The following is an 18,937-nucleotide window of genomic DNA, read 5'->3' as shown; positions in this document are numbered from 1 at the left end:
AAGACAAAAAAATAGCGTGGAAATAGACCATTTTCCACTATATATACTGCAGTTTAATTTTTCCTAAAGATCATAAGCAACCCCCATCCACTAGTGAAGATAGGGGTGGCCAGACCTGAATAAAAAACCCGAACCGAACTGTTTAGAAAATACTTTGGGTAGGGGTCGGTGCCACTGATGATGAACCGAATGTATAAGGTTCGGGTACGGGTATAATGCATATGGTTTGGTTTTGGAACCGAAGACCGAACTATATATATATATATATATATATATATATATATATATATATATATATATATATATATATATATATATATATATATATATATATATAGAGAGAGAGAGAGAGAGAGAGAGAACGGTTTCTACACACGTGTAGATAAGTTATCTACACACGTGCTTAAAATACAGTGGGGCCCACATTGTTAGGGTGATCCAAAGCATTCATTTGATGGGCCCTCATATAGATAGGGTGTCCATAAAAAATCAGCTCCATAGGATCATCCCAACCCTACGATTTGTGGAGGTAAAATGGACGTGTATAAACCTTCAATAATCTGTCCATTTTTTGACTCCACGGTTCGAAGGGTTAGGATGACCCTATGGAGCTGATTTTTTGTAGACACCCTATCAATGTGAGGGCCAATCAAATGAATGGTTTGGATCACCCAAACAATGATAGCCTCCACTGTATTTTATGCTAGTGTGTAGATAACTTATCTACACATGTGTGTAGAAACCGTATATATATATATATATATATATATATATATATATATATATATATAGAGGAAAGTGAGCTACACCGCCGGCTTAAAATACAATGGGCCCACATTGTTTTGGTGATCCAAAGAATTCATTTGATTGGCCCTCACATAGATAGGGTGTCCACCAAAAATCAGCTCCATAGGATCATCCCAACCCTACGATTTGTGGAGGCAAAAATGAACATGTAAAAGCCTTCACAAATTTGCCCATTTTTGCCTCCACAGCTTGAAGGGTTGGGATGATCCTATGGAGCTGATATATATATGAGGAAAGTGAAGCTACACCGCCTGCTTAAAATACAATGGGCCCACATTGTTTTGGTGATCCAAACCATTCATTTGATTGGCCCTCACATAGATTGGGTGTCCACCAAAAATCAGCTCCATAGGATCATCCCAACCCTTCAAACTGTGGAGGCAAAAATGGACAAATTTGTGAAGGTTTTTACACGTTCATTTTTGCCTCCACAAATCGTAGGGTTGGGATGATCCTATGGAGCTGATTTTTGGTGGACACCCTATCTATGTGAGGGCCAATCAAATGAATTCTTTGGATCACCAAAACAATGTGGGCCCATTGTATTTTAAGCCGGCGGTGTAGCTTCACTTTCCTATATATATATATATATACCTATATATATATATATATATAATATTTTTTATATTTCTATTATACACCGGCTCCCATTGGTCGTAATGAGGGCCCACTTACGTTTTAACTTTTAAGTTTGTTTATCGTAGTTGGGAACAAAACAAAACGCCTAAAAATATGTTTTTAGCCATTAGAACCGGACCAGACTGAACCGATTATGTTCGGTCCAGTTCGGTTCGGTCCTACTATGTACTACGGTGCGGTTCATTCTTACAGTTCATGGAACCAGGAACCGGGAACCGAACTAAAAAGTTACCAAGGACCGAGCACCGAACCGGTTGGCCACCCCAAAGTGAAGAGTTTAATATGAGGAAAGAAAAGCAAACACACTATAGATGGCATTTTTACGAGTCCGCATATAAAAAATCATACTACATATAGTAAGATAGGTCCAAACAAATTCAAAATCAAAATCGAGTTCGTTGTACGCTTTCAAACCCAAAACTTTGTTTTTTGAGGGCTCTCATAGTCAAAAATTTCAAATCATAACTCGCAATTAAAAAAAAACTAATATGACTTACTCTGCATTAATCGGATTTTATGCATCTGTGATGGGATACTCAAACACCACATCTTTCCCTGAAAGTTTTCTGTAAACTCCTGCAAAGGTGTCCAGCTTGTTCTCGGTGTTGTTTCGCTCCTTTGGGTCTAAGTATACCTGCAACATGAGGAAGAAACGTATCAAAGACAGTTTTAGGAACCAATTGCTAAAATCTGAATCGGAGCTGTCCAACTTAGGTCGGGTTGGGTTGAGCTTTTGCTAACTTGGGCCTGTACGAGGTAACAGTCCAACTTCGCTTGGGTCGGGTTGAGCTTTTGCTAAAAAAAGAATTGCAATAAACCTGAACCCGACCTGATTTAATGTTAAAAGCTCAACTCAAATACCAAAAATTGACCTGAGTTGCACCCCAAATAAGAGGAAAACAAAAGGCAAGTAAAGCAACATCAATGAGGAATGCAATTGAAATTACCTTGATGATCTTGGACCCATCAATACGATATCTGATTCGTTTCCCGACAATTTCTGCAGGATATACAACATCCTCTAACATGGCATCATGCACGGAAGTAAGAGTGCGGCTGCGAGGGCGTATGGCTGCAGAACCCTTTTTTGGAGGCCTCACTATTCTTCGGGTGGCGATGAAGATCACATCCTACAGATGACAATAAGGATGAGAAAAACTGGAGGAATGGAATAGATAAGGTTGAAAGCAATCCAAAGTTTACTGATAGAGAACAATGATATGAATTGGGTTGTACACTAGTCTGGCACATTCCCTTGTTAAAGAAGGCATGATTTAAAAATGCAAAAATTGCCAATATTTAGATTACGTCTCAAAACTTGAACTAGTTCTGTGGCCAACCAATTTAGATTGTATTCAATGTAGAGGTTAGGTGAGTTGCCATGAAGATGGAAAACATTAAAGAGGATGCAAAATCAACAAATAAATCAAGCAAATCAGGAACAGTAAAGATACAGAGAAGAAAATAGAAGATGAGGTTTCCAAGCAAAAGCTTGCTTGTTTGTTAAAAGAATCAATCACCCATGGAGTTTACTAAATCAAGCCAACAGTGAAGACACGCATTCAAGGATCAGAATTATGATATTTTCAACATTTAAATTACACATTTCAGCATGTGCCCTAGTTTGTGCCTTTTATAATTGATGTCATAAACATTGGACAGTCACGCTTGTAAAAGAACAGCAGCCCTCACAATTTAGCATTTTACTTTGCTCAACAAAAATGTCACTACTGATTGATTAGTTTGTTCCATTTTCCCAGTCGTCTAGGACAAGCAACACAAACTCTTCACCATTTAAAAACTCGCCATTAGAAAGTTTCCAGCTCACTTTTTCAAGAAAAGCAGGGATTCATTTGTGAAGAAAAGGCTACATGCATTTCGAAATACTTTCACAAGGAGGATTTAACGTTTTACTCTCAGTAACCAGCACAACCTTGTCAGTAACAAGCATCTCGTTTCAAAACATCAGAATCAAATTATTATGCATTTTTTCCACAGATGGCAGGATATAAGTCCATTCGATCTCACCTTTCCACTGAATTTCTTCTCTAGCTCTCTCACAAGCCTGACATGAATTTTCCGAAAACCTTTCCTGAGTCTGTAGGGAACATGAATAACAACAGCCTTCCGATTTCCAGAGACATCCATTTGACTGCACCAATAGAGAAAGAGAAAAAGGTGACTTTCAGTGCCCAAAAGTTCCAAGTAAAATCATGAGGTAAGCAATAGCCTGGCCTTACAGTGCTGAATTAATGTAAATATCCTTCAAGTCACTTTTAAGCTCTTGGTTGGTGTTCTCCAAATCAAATAAAGACTGCAAGACAGCAAATAACGGAGGTAAGACTTGATTTAACAGAAGCTAAAGCTTTTAAAAGATTACATTTGAAGATTTTACCTGAGCAACTGACTCCTCAAACTCAGTAGGTTCAGCATCCTTATCTTTCTGAATCTTCCTCCTTGATGTAAACATTCTGATTGGAATATATTCCAGGGAAAACAATGTAAAATTACAGCCACTGACAAGACAATCAGTCATACATAATAATGTACCATCTATGAATGGGGGTGGTGTGAGTTTATCAAAAGAGCAAAAAGGACTGGCTATTTAAGATATATGATCAACAGTAGTTCAGAACAAACAGGCCTCTTAATATCAGCAACCCTCCTAATATAGGCACCAAAATGACGAGTAATACTATTTTTGGTACACATGACAGCATTAGGGCAAGGGTCAGAGACAACCAAAACTAAGCAGTTCTTGATATTATTATTCGGTTAGTTTACTGAACTGTAGCCTCAAGGAGAATCTGCACTTCCCAGTAGGTCATCTATCCTATCACTATTCCCGCGGCCCACCCAAGCATGCTTAACTGTGAAGTTCTGATGAGATCCAATGTATCTGTTCTTGTGTGATCACACCCTAAAACATTGTAGCGACAATTGAACTTACATCTTACTCTAGCGAACAAACATTCACACCAGCACAAATACACTAGATCACCATCAGAACTTTGCAATTAAGCGTGCTTGGGCAAGAGTAGGATGTGTGACCTAGGGTGTCCAAGTTGGTTATGTGTTGCTTTTCTAAGGAGAGGTCATGGGTTAAAAGTCCCTTGGCTCCCTTCTTTGGACTATCCCTACTTACAACTCTGCAGTGTGTATATCGAGCCAAACAAGAGGGCCACTTGAGGGTCCAAAAGTTGGGAGTAATTTAAGGATGTGTTTGCTAGCCATTTTCTGGGGTGAATCGTAGTTGAGTCGGCACGACACAGCCAGGATGGATGAGAATAAATATTAAAAAAAACCAGCATTCTTGCAGCAACACAACCAAAGGCTTGCACATTTGCTTAAATAAATTAAACTCAAGATTTAAGAATGAACAACTGCAATGGTGAAAAGAGTTACAATCGATTATGCAAACCCCACAGGAAAATGTCTTCTTACTGGAAGGTATCTAACACGATGATACCGAGTAAATGTCAGAAAAATCAAAACTCTTCTGATTTCTCAGGCCCTGTTCGTTTGAGATTGTGAGAACCAATTGTAAGCCCTAAACCGATTACTGGACTCAAAATTATATTTAATTTTGAGTCCAATAATAGGTTTGGGGCTCACAATCGGTTGGCACAATCTCAGACAAACAGCGCCTTAGCAATCAAAGCCCAAAACTCTTATAATTTCTTAGCAAAAGATTGAATAGTTCCATTACAAATTAACCTAATTCCATCTTCCATTTAGGTAAAACGGCCTAAAACAGTCATATTTATAAGAACTGTGAAGTTTGTAGACCCTCTACATATTCTGAAAATAAATAAAGCAAACTCCCTACTCTAAATAGCATCTAAAAGTCTAGAGAATTTTAATGTTCATTGATTCAATATGAGACAATCATGCAAATAAATTAGGACCAAACACCCAATTTCAATATTCCTATTGCATTAACTTAACTTGAAGAGAAAAAAATGTATGATAAAATGAAACCCACAAGAAAACTCTCTGCAACATATTCCAATAATAAAAAAAACATTCATACCAGCTGAGAAATGAATGAGAACGACCCAAAAACCATATAATACTCTGGATTCCATGTTCAAACAAAAAACTAACAAGAGATAAAAAATAACCTAAAAAACAGACACCCTTAGCAGACTGAAGTTGAAGAGAACTAAGAAAAAACATTTATCTGCATCTCAGAAGAGGAACATAAGAAAAAAATAGAGCTTCAAAACCCAAAAAACTATTATTCTCTCTCCTCAATCACAAAAAAGGAAACGTAAAACTACGAAGATCAAACTCTAGCATAAAGTAAAACTAAGTAAAATCGCATTTCCATTCGACCCCAAAGAACACGAACTCCAGACCCTAGAGAAGTTAAAATCAGAAACCCTAAACCCTAGACCACTACTTTAAGAACAAAATCACTGACATATGAACTAAGAAACGATTCAAAGAAGAAAATAAAAGAATTTTAAAGGCATACCTAATCAGCTGCTGAAGGAAGTAAAAGGAGTCCGAGATCTGCAGAACGAACAAAAACGCTGAAAATCAGCAATGGAGAGAATTTTAAAGATAATAGGAAAGCAAAATTTTCAAACCTGCAAACCCTAATTCGGTGTGTTGCAGAGACTTGAGGAGGACATAGGTGAATCGGAGGAAGGGTAATTGAAGCAGGGAAAAGATCGGCATTATTCATTGGACGGCTTGGATTGAAAGATAGAGAATGGGAAAGTATTAATGTGGGCCGAAAATTTTCGTTTAGGGTTAGGTTTGGCCTCCAGCCTACAGGTTTCACTTGGGTTGGGCTTGAGCCCATTTCTTAAGCCCAATCACTAAAGCCCTGTTCGTTAACCGATTGTAAGTCTAAAACCTATTATTGGACTCAAAATTAGACTCGAAATCTCATTTAAATTTGAGTCCAATAATAGGTTTAGGACTGGCGCCTGAAACAAAAAATTAAGGCCCTGTTTGTTTTGGATTCCGAGAACTGGTTTTGAGTCCAAAACTGAGTATTGAACCCAATATTCCACTAAGGCCGTATTTGTTTTGGATTTTGAGAACTAAATGTGAGTCCAAAACTGATTGTTGGACTCAAAATTAGTACTCAAATCTAAAACAAACAGGGCCTTAATTTTTTAGTCCAATATCAAATAGACTCAAAATCAATTCTCAAAATCCAAAATGAGCATGATCTGAAGGCAATTTTAAATCTGATAATCAGCTTTAGACTCAAAATCCACGACCGAACGGGGCCTAACTTCTATATGAAAATTACTTGAAGATGCCTGGGATGATAGTCAGCCGTTCTCTCTTGAATTTATCTCATAATTCACAAGGAAAATGACAGAAAGACAATGGGTGTTTTGCTCCTTCCTTCAAGGCATGTATCGAACCCACTTGTATCCTTGGTACGTGATTCGATCCATTGATCCGATCGGCAACTATAGGTCAAGCCAAATGTCTTTGAGATAGCAACTTGATCCATCAAGCCTTATTTAGGGTTCTACCAACCTTTGGCCCTGTTTGTTTAAGATTATGGCAACCGATTTTGAGTCCAAAACCATTTATTGGACTCAAAATTACATTTAATCTGGACTTAAGTGATTGATTTTTGACTCACAATCGGTTGGCTGGCATAATTTTAAACGAACAGAGCCTTTTTATCCTATGCATGTGATGTTTGTAATTTGAGCCCAGGTTATGTCAGACGGGTTGGGCCTATGCCCTATAGCTCAATTGGGTTGAGGCTTCCTATCTTAGCCTTGAGGTCATAGGTTCAATCCCAGTTTGCCTACCAAAAACAAAAGCATAAAAATAAAAGATCAGGTGGGACGGCTCGTGATGGTTTAGAAGATCAAGAATATCAATGTCACATACATCTCCCCCTGTGGACCCAAAAATGACTTGCATGTTACCATTGATCATGACAGTGTCTTTCTAGCTGGCCGTTCCGAATTAATAATCAGGGAGAAGCTCCAAATTTCGGGTTGAGTGTGGGCCCATGTAACAAGACAAGGGTATTCATGTTCTAAGAAAATTATCACAGATGTAATGTGTAAATAACTAAGTCTTCAAAAAATAAAATAAAACTAAAAACGATATTTAAATTACCCAAATAGTTTCTATATTTGCTGAGACTCCTAAAGGCATCTTTCCTAAAATATCACTCCTAGTCCCGGATTTAAATTTCAGTTTCAGTCCCAATTTTGGCCGAAATCCAGTAATAAAAAAATGAAATTCCATTTTTTTTTTATTGAAATTTCGGTCGAAATTACCGAAATTTGGTAATTCTAATCTCACACACACATCTATACTTATATATAAAGCCGAATGTGGTACGCTGTGGTTGTGCCACGTGGCACCCCCTCCTCTATCCCGCAATTCATTAAATACCGAGATTATATATAAAGCAGAATCCTCTAAGCCGTGGTGGTGTCACGTGTCAGCCCCTCTCTATCAACGCTGACGTGGCAACCCCTCTCTATTGGCATTTCCAAAACGTAAATTGAAATTCCACCTAAAATCCCGTAATGGCAGTTTTTGCCCAAAACGCTTGCAATAATTCCAAAAGTCCAACAAAGAGATTTACATGATAATAAGATGGATATTAATGTAGATTCATTTCCAAATCCGGGTATGCCACGTCGCACCCCTTCTTTTTCATCCATTGTTTGTTGCTTCATTTCACTACAAGAAAAGTTGCTATTAGCGACATTCTCTTACCCGCGTTTCAAAAGAGTGTCCCTAATAGTCGATATACACCGACGTCTATATAAAGAAGATGGTGAATGGTTATTCCCGCCCCTCTAACTTCTCCCACTCAGAAAATCTGCCGTAATTATTGACCGACGTTTGTAGAACGTCACTAAATGTGTTTATATACCGACGTATTACAATTAAAACATCGCTAACTAATGGGGTAATAAGGTTAGGTTTTACTGACATTCATGAGCGTAGGTGACTATAATAATCAATGGCGTATTTTTAGAACGTCAGTGAGTGGGCTTCTTAATTAGTCGAAAATCACTTCGACAACCCTCATGCAGAAAAAACCCTCGACCAAAAAAATCATCATGCCCTAAAAAACTGATCGAAAAGAGCTCTAAAATCCAATTTCTTCTCCAAATATTTGGGTGTTGCTTAGTTTCTACCCCTAAAACTTTGTCTTTTGCTGCTTTAGAGCGGAAAGGAGCCCTAAAATCTCTGCTTTTGTTCAGAACGGAGGAAGAAGAAGAGGAAGAAGCAGAAGGAGAAGGCAAAAAGGTAGGTTTTTATTTTAGTTTCTGCTATTTTCTTCACAAATATATAGAGGTTTATTTTTCCCTCTTTTTTTCCCATTCCGGACCTTGTATATATATATATGAGAAAATGGTTTCTACACACAAGTGTAGATAAGTTATCTACACACTAGCTTAAAATACAGTGGAGGCCCACATTGTTTGGGTGATCCAAACCATTCATTTGATTGGCCCTCATATAGATAGGGTGTCCACAAAAAAATAGCTCAATAGGATCCATGGAAGCAAAAAATGGACAGAGTTGTGAAGGTTTATACACGTCCATTTTATCTCCACAAATCGTAGGGTTGGGATGATCTTACGGAGCTGATTTTTTGTTGACACCCTATCTATGTGAGGGCCAATCAAATGAATGGTTTGGATCACCCAAACAATATGCCCTCCACTGTACTTTAAGCTAGTGTGTAGATAACTTATCTACACTTGTGTGTAGAAACCGTTCTCTCTCTCTCTCTCTCTCTATATATATATATATATATATATATATATATAGAGAGAGAGAGAGAGAGAGAGAGATGCAAGGGCCTTCTTTATGCAAGGGCTGGAGAAGGGCCCTTGAATAGATCCACGTCATTTTTAAATTCGGTTGAAAAACTGAATTCATGACGTGGATGTATTCCAGGGCCCTTCTCTAGCCCTTACATAAAGAGGGCCCTTACATCTATCATTCTTCAATTCTTATTCAAACATTAAAAATAGTTCTCATAGTATGATAATCTAAATTGTATTAGGACATATTAAAAAGGAAATGATATCAGCACAACCATCTTCTGATAATTGCCCTAACCCATCTTGCCTTTTATTATTTAAAGGTCTGTCAAGGGTTATTACAGTTCCCAAAAAGCTCTTACAAACAATTAAAAAGGAAAAGACAAGCTGCGTTTGTTCATGGTTGTGAGGATATCATTTCCCATTAGAAAACTTCTAACACTTTCTTGCATAATAAGAGGAACAAGTCAATATGTAAGAGCAAAAAGAAACAGCATGAATAGGAAAATTTTGTAATGCTTCTTCTCTGAAAGGGAAATTTTCATCCTTGACGGCAGAGAGATGCTGAGGGAAGTGAATGATGCTTCGTCTCCACATCTGGGAAGTGAATGATGCTTCGTCTCCACATCTGGACAACTCTAGTAGGTGGTAATTAATGGAAGGACATAGTGTGCTACTTCCTAAGTACATTGTAGGATACGGTTATTTGAGTCCATACTTCAACACCCGATGGGGGATTCCTGGATTTTATAATCCAGGATTATAAATTTATATAATCCTGGATTTTACAAGCTAAAACCTGTATTTTACAATCCTGAAAATGTACAATCCAGGTTTTAGCTTGTAAATTCCTTGTTTTACTTAGAAAATCAAGGTTTTAGTTGAAATCCTTGTATCCAAACGGCCCCAAGATGTTAGGACATTATTGTTTTAATTGTTGAGTTATATAGTGTATTTAATCTTTAACTAAGGATTTTAATTAGGGAGAAATTCTTTTTGCATTTTATTTAGAAAATGAGGGTTTTTATATGCATGGTTTTAAATTTCGACCGAAATCCAACCGAAACCGGTATTTGGCGAAATTAAATATTTCGCCATTTTTCAAAATTTCGGAATTTCGGTCCGAAATTTCGAGAAAATGCAATTTTTATTTTAAAAAAAAAAAAACGTTACAAAATTTCTGTTCGGAATTTCGAACGGGAGTACCAAATTTTGTCCGAAATTTCGGTTTTCCGAATGTCCGAAACGGTTACCGAAACCAAAATTTTAAGCCATGTTTATATGTAGCCCCAACATCAAGTCCCATGTGGGTGGTACATTGATTATGTACTGCCCACACGGGATTTCACGAGCGGGCACTATATAATTTCTCTAGAAAATGATATTCATGCTCATTTGTTTCAATAATGGCACCTTATTCTTTATATTTTTAAAACTGGCTGTTTAGACCATTTTGGGAATTGTAACAACCAGGGGCGGAGCTACATGCAGCATAAGGGGGCAGCTGCCCCGGTTGAGTTGGGCCAAGCTCCTCAATAGGCCCAACTCAATTGGGCCCATCCTTGTGTATAACCCGCACCCCTTACGTATAATGCCCCCCTTATGTATAAATTCTGGCTCCGCGACTGTTAACAACCTTCACAAGCAAATTGGAAAAGTTTAAAGTAGAATGTGGAGTGTTATTGAATCAAGGGTGTCGGTATGTCACTTCTGATTCTACTATTATGTTTGCCTTTTAATGAACAATTTTTGGGAGGTCATTTTCCATGTTATCGAACGAAAACTACCCACGACTAGGATTGTGATGAGATCCGGATAACCATCATGAGATGATTAGCCTATCCCTACTGTGATCACTATATTTTCGCCCATAGATTGTGATTTCTCTCCCGTCAACTTTTTTTCTACTAACCAACAACTTGCAGGCTTTCCAGGGAATCATTGTAGGGAAACAGAGAGGATCTTTGTGTCATATGTGAACTTTGATTAGGGCCCATGATTGGGAATTTGGGACCCATTCAACATCCCAAATGGGTAAAGTTGGTCCCGTCATGGATACCATGTTAGATTAAATTCAATCTTAATGCGAAAAATGAATTGTACCTCCGGCCACAAAGATCGTATGGAGATGCTGGTGATGCGTGTGATCTGATCGTTGAAGACGCTCCTGATGAACATCGTCCATGGAGAGATCTTTTAATCTAACCAAGTCTTGATATTCAGATCAATTGAATATAGGGTTTGACCTCGTAAATCAGGGACCAACTAGAGAAAACCCTAAATCACTATTAGTGCCTTAATGTCTGCTGCTCCCATTTAAACAACCGCTTTTATTTATATGATTAGGAAATTAGGGATAGGTCTCTCATGCATTACCTTTCTCTCTAGTAGTAGACACTTAATATGGGATTAACTTTAATTACCCTAAAATCCTATTTTAGAACACCCAATAAACCTAATTAAATAAGAGGGGCAGCTATGAGACGTTTCTAACACACCAGTCAATGTGCACTTACCTCATTTAGATATCTAAATGTGAAGATATATTTACAAAAGAGTAGAAGCAATGAAGCATATTTCTTGGAGTTTTTATATGGTGGCTGACCGTCCAACAACATGGGCAGAGAGAGAAAGAACTTTCCTCCTTATTTTTATCCAGGTCAAACTTTCTGTTTTGACTTTTACTATGATAAAAAAATAACGTGGTTGATTTTTTTTCTCTCTCCGCCCTTTATATGTATATGTAAAGGGCGGCCACCATATAATTTCACTAATCCTTGAGAGAGATACCTAACAAAAGAAATGTAGGAGAGCATATCGATCAATGCATTCTTCTTTAGACTTTATCAACGGCAGGATTATTCATCGCAAGTTGGAGGAAAGTGGTTTTGACATGTTTTTTTCTAGTTCTTCAAACAAATTGATTGTTAGAAATTGGGTTCGTCAAGAAAAGCAGCTTGGAGGGAGAAGAAATGTCACCATTGTGGCCATGGGGAGGATTTGTCATATTGTGGTGGGCCCTACCATAGATGGGACATAGTTCAAACATCAAACGTATTGAATGATTTTAATGGTCCAATCAATGGACTCTTGATCCTTGACTGTGTTTCCAAAGACCCATTTGAAGCGACAACCATTGGCAACGAGGGAATGATAGTAAGTTCCTAATAATGCAAACCATCGACTTTCTTATGGGCCTTTGCTAATAACTGTTATAATAATAATTCCAAATGCTCTGTTTCTTTTTGGGTTTTGAGAATTATTTCGAGTTCAAGACTGAAATTGCATTTAATTTTGATTCCGGTAATCAGTTTTAGTCTCAAAATTTAAAATTTAAAACAAACAGGACCTAAGTTGTGGGCTTCAACCAAGAGGTGGCCCATTAAGTGGATGGATAGCATCAATGGGCATTTGCACTAATCAGATACACTCGTGGCAAGCCAGGATGATGTATCTTCAATGAGGCTGAAGCTTTGGTCGACCATGACCCATCCCAGCCCAGCCCAGCCCGGCAGCCCAGCTTTAGAAATATCTTGTGTTTGGCGAGAGTAGCCTGTTAAACGGCATAAGAACAGATATATGGTGATTGGAAGCAGGAAAAGTAGTGGGCCTCACGATGGATGGACTATCTCAATCGATGAACCCATTTGATTGGTTGCCTGTAAAGTGTAAATGGCAGTCAAAAGAAACACCAGCAATGGTTCAAAATCAACAGGCAATTTCCATTGCTCAAGACCTTCCGACTCTTTCACTTTTTGACTTGTAAACCATTTATGCGGGCCCATCTATGAATTAGGTCTACCGTCTTCTATGAATTAGGTCTACTGTCTTCATTACAGGTGCAACTCCGGATTGCCCTCATCTGACCCCAACTTTTACCAAATCTTTTTCTCTCTCAATGGCCCCATTTTGCTAATTCGGGTTGTGAACTGGGTTGAAATTTAGTTTGAGATGATTTTTATATACAAACATAAAAGAGGTGCCTCATGTGCAACACAAAGAAGAGGGGTTCTAAACAGAAGGGCGCCTTGCAAAAAAGGGGTGAAAGGGCGCCCTTCAGTGTCGTGGCCATGGAAAGGAAGGATCTTATAGAAGCTTCCATTGATAGCCTTTCTTTGGGTGCTTTAGAAAAAGAGAAATGCTCGCACATTCAAGAATGTATGTAGAAGTGCTTTATTATCTTATGCAAAGATCCTTACTTTATTCATCTCTTCAACAAAGAGAGTGGGAAGGTCAATGTCCCTAGACGGAAGCCTCTAGGTCCCAAATGAGTAAAGTTAAACTTCGATGGTTCTAGTTTGGGTAATATGGGGCCGGTGGGCACTTGGGTGTTATTAGAGATGGGAACGGTTCCACTATATGGGGCCGGTGGGCACTTGGGTGTTATTAGAGATGGGAATGGTTCCACTAAATGGGCCTGTTCTGGGAAGGTTGGTATCAAGGACTCAAATGAGGCAGAAGTAAGAGCGGCACTTCATGGTATTAGACGGTGGTGGGTAGAGACTACTTTGACAACCTTATTGTGGAGGGAGACTCCTTCAATGTTATCAAGTGGTTGAGTGGGAGATCTCCTCCCCCTTGGAGATTTTTAGAGTTTATTGATGAGATACTGGTACAACCAAGCTACTAGAATTGGTATTCTTTCCTCTTCCTATCTCGAGTCTAGAGGATAACCCAAGAAAATAAAATACAGATAGCAGGTAAGGAAGACTTACTTGTGGCGTAACATATATTTGATCGAATGGCAGGTCGTGTAATCCAATTCCATCACGTTAGAAGATGGCCAATGGAGAGGCAGATAGGTTAGCCCGTTTGGGTGTCTAGATCTGCTTCAGAGGTTTTTGTATCTTTGATGTAAATCTTTCTCCTATTTGAGACCTGTACTCATTGATGCCCTTTCTAATAAAATCTCATCATTCGAAAATAGAGACTACACGCCCAGCTGTCCTCGGACAATGCCGGTGATAGGAATATAGGATGGCTAGAATAAAGGTCTCCTTTCTTCTGGTTGATGTAAACCATCCTACCATCCAACCTGCAGCAATCAGAAAACGATGCGGCCCAAAAGACTACATTCAATTTGATGGCTAGAATTGCTCAATTAAGAGGGACTTTTATTGAGAATCAAACTGGCCCCCACATTCGAACCTTGCTTCATCCTGCCCAAAGAAAAGGATGGCAAAGATTGATCATGGATATTTGAAGTACTTCACATCGTCTCATCTTCTTTTGGAGAGAGGGCAAAAATAGAAAGCATTTCCCTCTTCTTTATTTTGCTTTTGTCATTATATCCGGAATTCGGGCAATGCCGTCATGGCCTTTCTATTTCGAAGTGCGTTCTGGGAATGCAACCACTTTGTTTGGACCCCACTTTGTGAGATACAATATTCTTATGTTCTTATGTACGCACTTTCTACATTTTTGTATTTTGTCTGCTCCCACAAATGGAAACGAAATTAGGTGACATCATGTGGATGGGACTCACAGTAATATCAACGATCAAAAGGATGTCTGATGATGTCTTCTCCATGGTCAATTCCATGTCCATGTCCTCATCAATAAATCCAACTTCCTCTCTAGTGGTAGAATTGAGAGTCATCGAATGAGAAAGCTAGTGGGGAAACGATGCAAAAATAGATGAATGGATGGTGATAACAGGGCATGTGTTGCCGACTAGAATGGTCATTCACTGTCTACCTTCATCCTTGCTTTTTCAATAATGCCACTCCTCTTTTTATTTTGCTGCTACTATGTTTGGTTGCCTTTTGTTGAGAACAATAGTAGGGAATGTAATTCTACTGATTCGCTTAAGGCTGATGTAGAACCCTCCAAATTCACTTGATGAATTTCTCCAACAAATCTTATTTTTTGAGTTTTATTAGGAACCGGCAAATTTTGGCCAAACCAAACAACATCTTTTAGATTTTCTCTCAATCTCTTCTTTGACTGATTTCCTTTTGATTTGCTTTTAATCTCCGTTTGGCTTCTTCTTCTCCAAATCCTCCCAACATCTACCAGCATCCAAACTGATCTAGACAAATGAAAGAACAGATCCTTTGTTCTGATTTGATGTTTAAAACCACTCCGTTCCTAAATCCCTAATTTACAAATAATTTCCACACTAAAAAATTATAAAATATGAACAAAAAGTCTAATATTTCTAGAAGGGAAATACTTTCCAAAAGGAGAATTGGAAAAATAGTGCTGCTGACACCGGCAACTTAACCGAGGGCGAAATTGAGCAAAACCCACTTTGGCACATCATACTATCATAGGGATGGTTTTGTCTTTTACGAAAAAAGTAAAACAAAAATAAATAAATTAATTAAAAGAGCAATTGTTTCACAAAAAATTGATAGGCTGAGGCGACGCACTTAGCCGCATGGTTTTAAATTTTTGTTTTACTATGTGTTTCGGCTCTCACCGAAACTGAAATTTCAAAATTTCGGCTGAAATCCAGTACACCATTAAAAAATATATTTTATTTAATACCGAATTTCAGGAAAATACTATATAGATAAAAAAAATTGAGATTTTTGGGTTGAATTTAGTTAAATTTCGGACGAAATATTAAAAAAACAAAATTTCAGCCGAAATCTGGTATTATTTCGGGTATTGGCAATTTAGGTTTCGGTGCCGACCGAAATCCGAAATTTAAAACCATGCTTAGGTGTGAGGGAGGTGAAACAGCTAAATAAAAAGAAATTATATTAAAAACAGAGTGGTTTGCAACGTGGTAAGAGTGTATTACACGTGGTCGCTAGCCATGACGGAGGTGATAATGTGGTCGTGAGTCGTGACGGAGGTGTCTAAAAATAAAGAAATTATATTAAAACAGAGTCGTTGTTCACACGGTAAGAGTCTATTACAGATTTACAGGTTCCATACTCGTTTTTGTATCATTTTTCTTTCAATAATTGTAAATACTCAAACCAAACTGTTGTTGATGAAAATATCTTCATTCACATTTAAAATTGTGAATTTTTGCGGGAGATGATTTTCTTCGCCCCCTGTAGGATAATGCGCCCCCTTCAATGTGAATTTGTGGACGGACTTTTAACGCTTTTTGACTTAGGACAGCCATCCTTTGGTGTATCTAAGACTGAAGAGGAGGGGTTGATTTACTTCACGTGGGAAGGACTCTAACGGTCCGGATTGACACGTACACTGGAGTTAGTGTCCAACGTAAAGAAAAGTGGTGAATTTATCATTTCCCTCTCTAGATTAGTATTTAGGAGAAATTACATGGGTGAAGGTGGTACCGACAAAATTAGGGAAGATTTCACTAAACTAGTATACTTTTACAAGAGAATCAATGTGTGCTTATATAGAGCAATTACATGATAAACTATGGAAAGAGATTACTCTAATCAAATCTAGTTGCCTAATCTATCTAGGCTACCCCATTTAACTGACTTGCCTAATCTCTGTAGTTGCCTAATCTACCCATTCTACATCCAAGATGATCCAACAGTGGGAACTTAAACCCAATCAACCATTGGATCTCACATATTCTAATAGGTGATCCAACAGCAGCCCACTTTTTAATTAGAATGCAATGAGATTGTGCAATGGGGCAGCCTCTGTCTCTTGGAAAAATTGTGATTCTTTGTTGATTGTTGACTAATTAGTATATCTTTTATGGAAGGTAAATGATATATTCGACCCTTTTCTTCTCCTGGTCACCCCTTTTAGCTAAAAAGAGTAGTCATTAATACAGGAGACGAGGGTGGCCGGGAAAGAAAAGGGGGCGAATATATCACTTCCCTCCATAGAATAGAAACTTACCGAATAGAAACAAACTTTACAGAATAGAAATTTACCCGTCGAATCCCTCTTTGGGGAGACTGAAAAAAGCGATTTTTGAGTCAGGGAAAAGATTGCCATTATCAAAATATGGGAGTGCGGATTACATATCTCCCCGTACTGTTTCTATATATCTAAAGAACCACTGTCATTCTCTCTTGATAAGTTCAATGGTTAGTTGTTTCACTTTGAAAACATGGCAATACTACCTTGTTCCATTGCTTCTAATTCCCACAAAGAATCCAAAGCCCAATCAAACTATCTAGAACACTCAGAGTCTCCCTCCCTCTCTTCTCTCCCAAGTCTCCCATCAGTCCCCTCCCTCACCTCACACTCACAAAACCCTTCAACCCACCATGAATGTCTCTCTACTCTAACAGGCCACACCTCTTATGTTTTTTGTTTCGCCGTTGCCGGAAATTCCCTCTATAGTGGATCTTCCGACAACGAAATCCGCATATGGAACATCGAATCCAATACGAATTCCGGCCATGTCGTGGCCGCCGGCAAGAGTGCCACAAAATCCATTGTGATTTTGAGAGACAAGCTATTCACAGCCCACCAAGATCACAAGATTCGCGTTTGGCAAATCGATAATCAAAATTACAAGCTCTTAGCAACTCTTCCCACGCTTAAGGATCGCCTCCTCCGGTATCTTCCCCCCAAGAACCATGTCCAAGTCCGGAGGCACAAAAAATGTACATGGGTCCACCATGTGGACACCATATCGGCACTAGCCATATCAAAAGATGGGTGCACCCTATACTCCGTTTCGTGGGACCGGACGCTCAAGATCTGGCGAACCTCCGATTTTAGGTGCCTCGAATCCGTGATCAACGCACATGATGATGCGATCAATGCCTTAGCTGTTTCGGGTGATGGGTTCATCTATACGGGTTCTGCCGATACGAAAATTAAGGTGTGGAACAAGTTGTGTGGAGAGAAGAAGCACTCTCTAGTTGCAACATTAGAGAAGCACAGATCGGCGATCAACGGTGTAGCATTGACCTCGGATGGGTCCGTCCTTTATTCGGGCGCGTGTGATCGTTCGATCGTGGTGTGGGAGAGGGAGAGTGGTGCTAGCCACATGGTGGTTGTGGGTGCACTTAGAGGGCATGTTAAGGCAATTTTGTGCTTGACCATGGTGTCTGATATGGTGTGTAGCGGGTCGGCCGATAAAACGGTTAGGATATGGAAGAGGGGCGTGGATAAAGGTTATTCTTGTTTGGCTGTGTTAGAAGGGCATAGAGGGCCTATCAAGTGTTTGGCTGCAGCGGTTGATCCTCATACGAGAACCCCTTCTGGAATTACTTCACATCTCATTTACAGTGGTAGTTTGGATTGTGATATTAGGGTTTGGCAGCTTTTGGTTCCCTCTTTAGAAGAAGAACGATTTCCTTAGTACATTCTATCCAGACCCTTTTTTGGGGCAGTGATAATTCCACCCCCTTGAAAGAAGAATACACCCCTCGTATTTCTGTCAAAGGGTGTGTGTATTCTTCTTTTACGGGGATCTATTCTTCTTTCAAGGGGGTGAATTTATCACTGGCCCCTTCTTATTGTATATAATGTGGAGTGAACCAAAATGGTTTTTTTCTGTGTATGCTGAGTGTGAAAAATCAGCAAGAGGGGTAATTTTGACTTTTAGGTATGTTGTCGAGGGCATTCTGTGTATTTGCATGGGCATTTTAATCAAAATATTGGAGATGAATGAATTTGTTTCAAAGATTAGGTTGTTCTATTAAATACTGTATTGATTGTGAGTTAGGATTGCCGGAATCATGTTCTTGAATCGGTATCCTACTCTGATTCCACCTGATTCCAGCAATTGGTTCAAAAAATTAAATGGAATGAAGGGCATAAATTACATCACCAGGCTAAAATTACCCCATTGAGGAGTT

At 38.7% G+C, this 18,937-nt stretch overlaps 2 protein-coding genes across 2 annotated transcripts; one reads left to right on the top strand and one right to left on the bottom strand.

Moving 5' to 3' along the window:
• Positions 1 to 1,781: 1,781 nt before the first annotated feature.
• On the bottom strand, positions 1,782 to 6,155 carry LOC143878261 (small ribosomal subunit protein eS7). The gene is made up of 7 exons (XM_077380558.1): positions 6,042 to 6,155; positions 5,927 to 5,964; positions 3,842 to 3,917; positions 3,687 to 3,760; positions 3,475 to 3,598; positions 2,394 to 2,576; positions 1,782 to 2,080 (listed from the first exon to the last, which is right to left on the bottom strand). The coding sequence occupies exons 3-7, from the start codon at positions 3,914 to 3,916 to the stop codon at positions 1,961 to 1,963; spliced, it is 576 nt and encodes a 191-aa protein (XP_077236673.1). The 5' UTR covers position 3,917; positions 5,927 to 5,964; positions 6,042 to 6,155; the 3' UTR covers positions 1,782 to 1,960.
• An 11,034-nt stretch (positions 6,156 to 17,189) lies between these two features.
• LOC143878260 (Transducin/WD40 repeat-like superfamily protein) lies at positions 17,190 to 18,762 on the top strand. Its single transcript, XM_077380557.1, has one exon. It carries the CDS (start codon positions 17,233 to 17,235, stop codon positions 18,436 to 18,438), a length of 1,206 nt encoding a protein of 401 aa, XP_077236672.1. The 5' UTR covers positions 17,190 to 17,232; the 3' UTR covers positions 18,439 to 18,762.
• Positions 18,763 to 18,937: the final 175 nt, after the last annotated feature.

This window comes from Tasmannia lanceolata, unplaced genomic scaffold (genome assembly GCF_043159265.1).
Source record: "Tasmannia lanceolata isolate RefF3 unplaced genomic scaffold, GAP_Taslan_0.1 ptg000006l, whole genome shotgun sequence".
NCBI classification, from domain to species: domain Eukaryota; kingdom Viridiplantae; phylum Streptophyta; class Magnoliopsida; order Canellales; family Winteraceae; genus Tasmannia; species Tasmannia lanceolata.
This window is presented reverse-complemented; position numbering and strand designations above follow the sequence as displayed.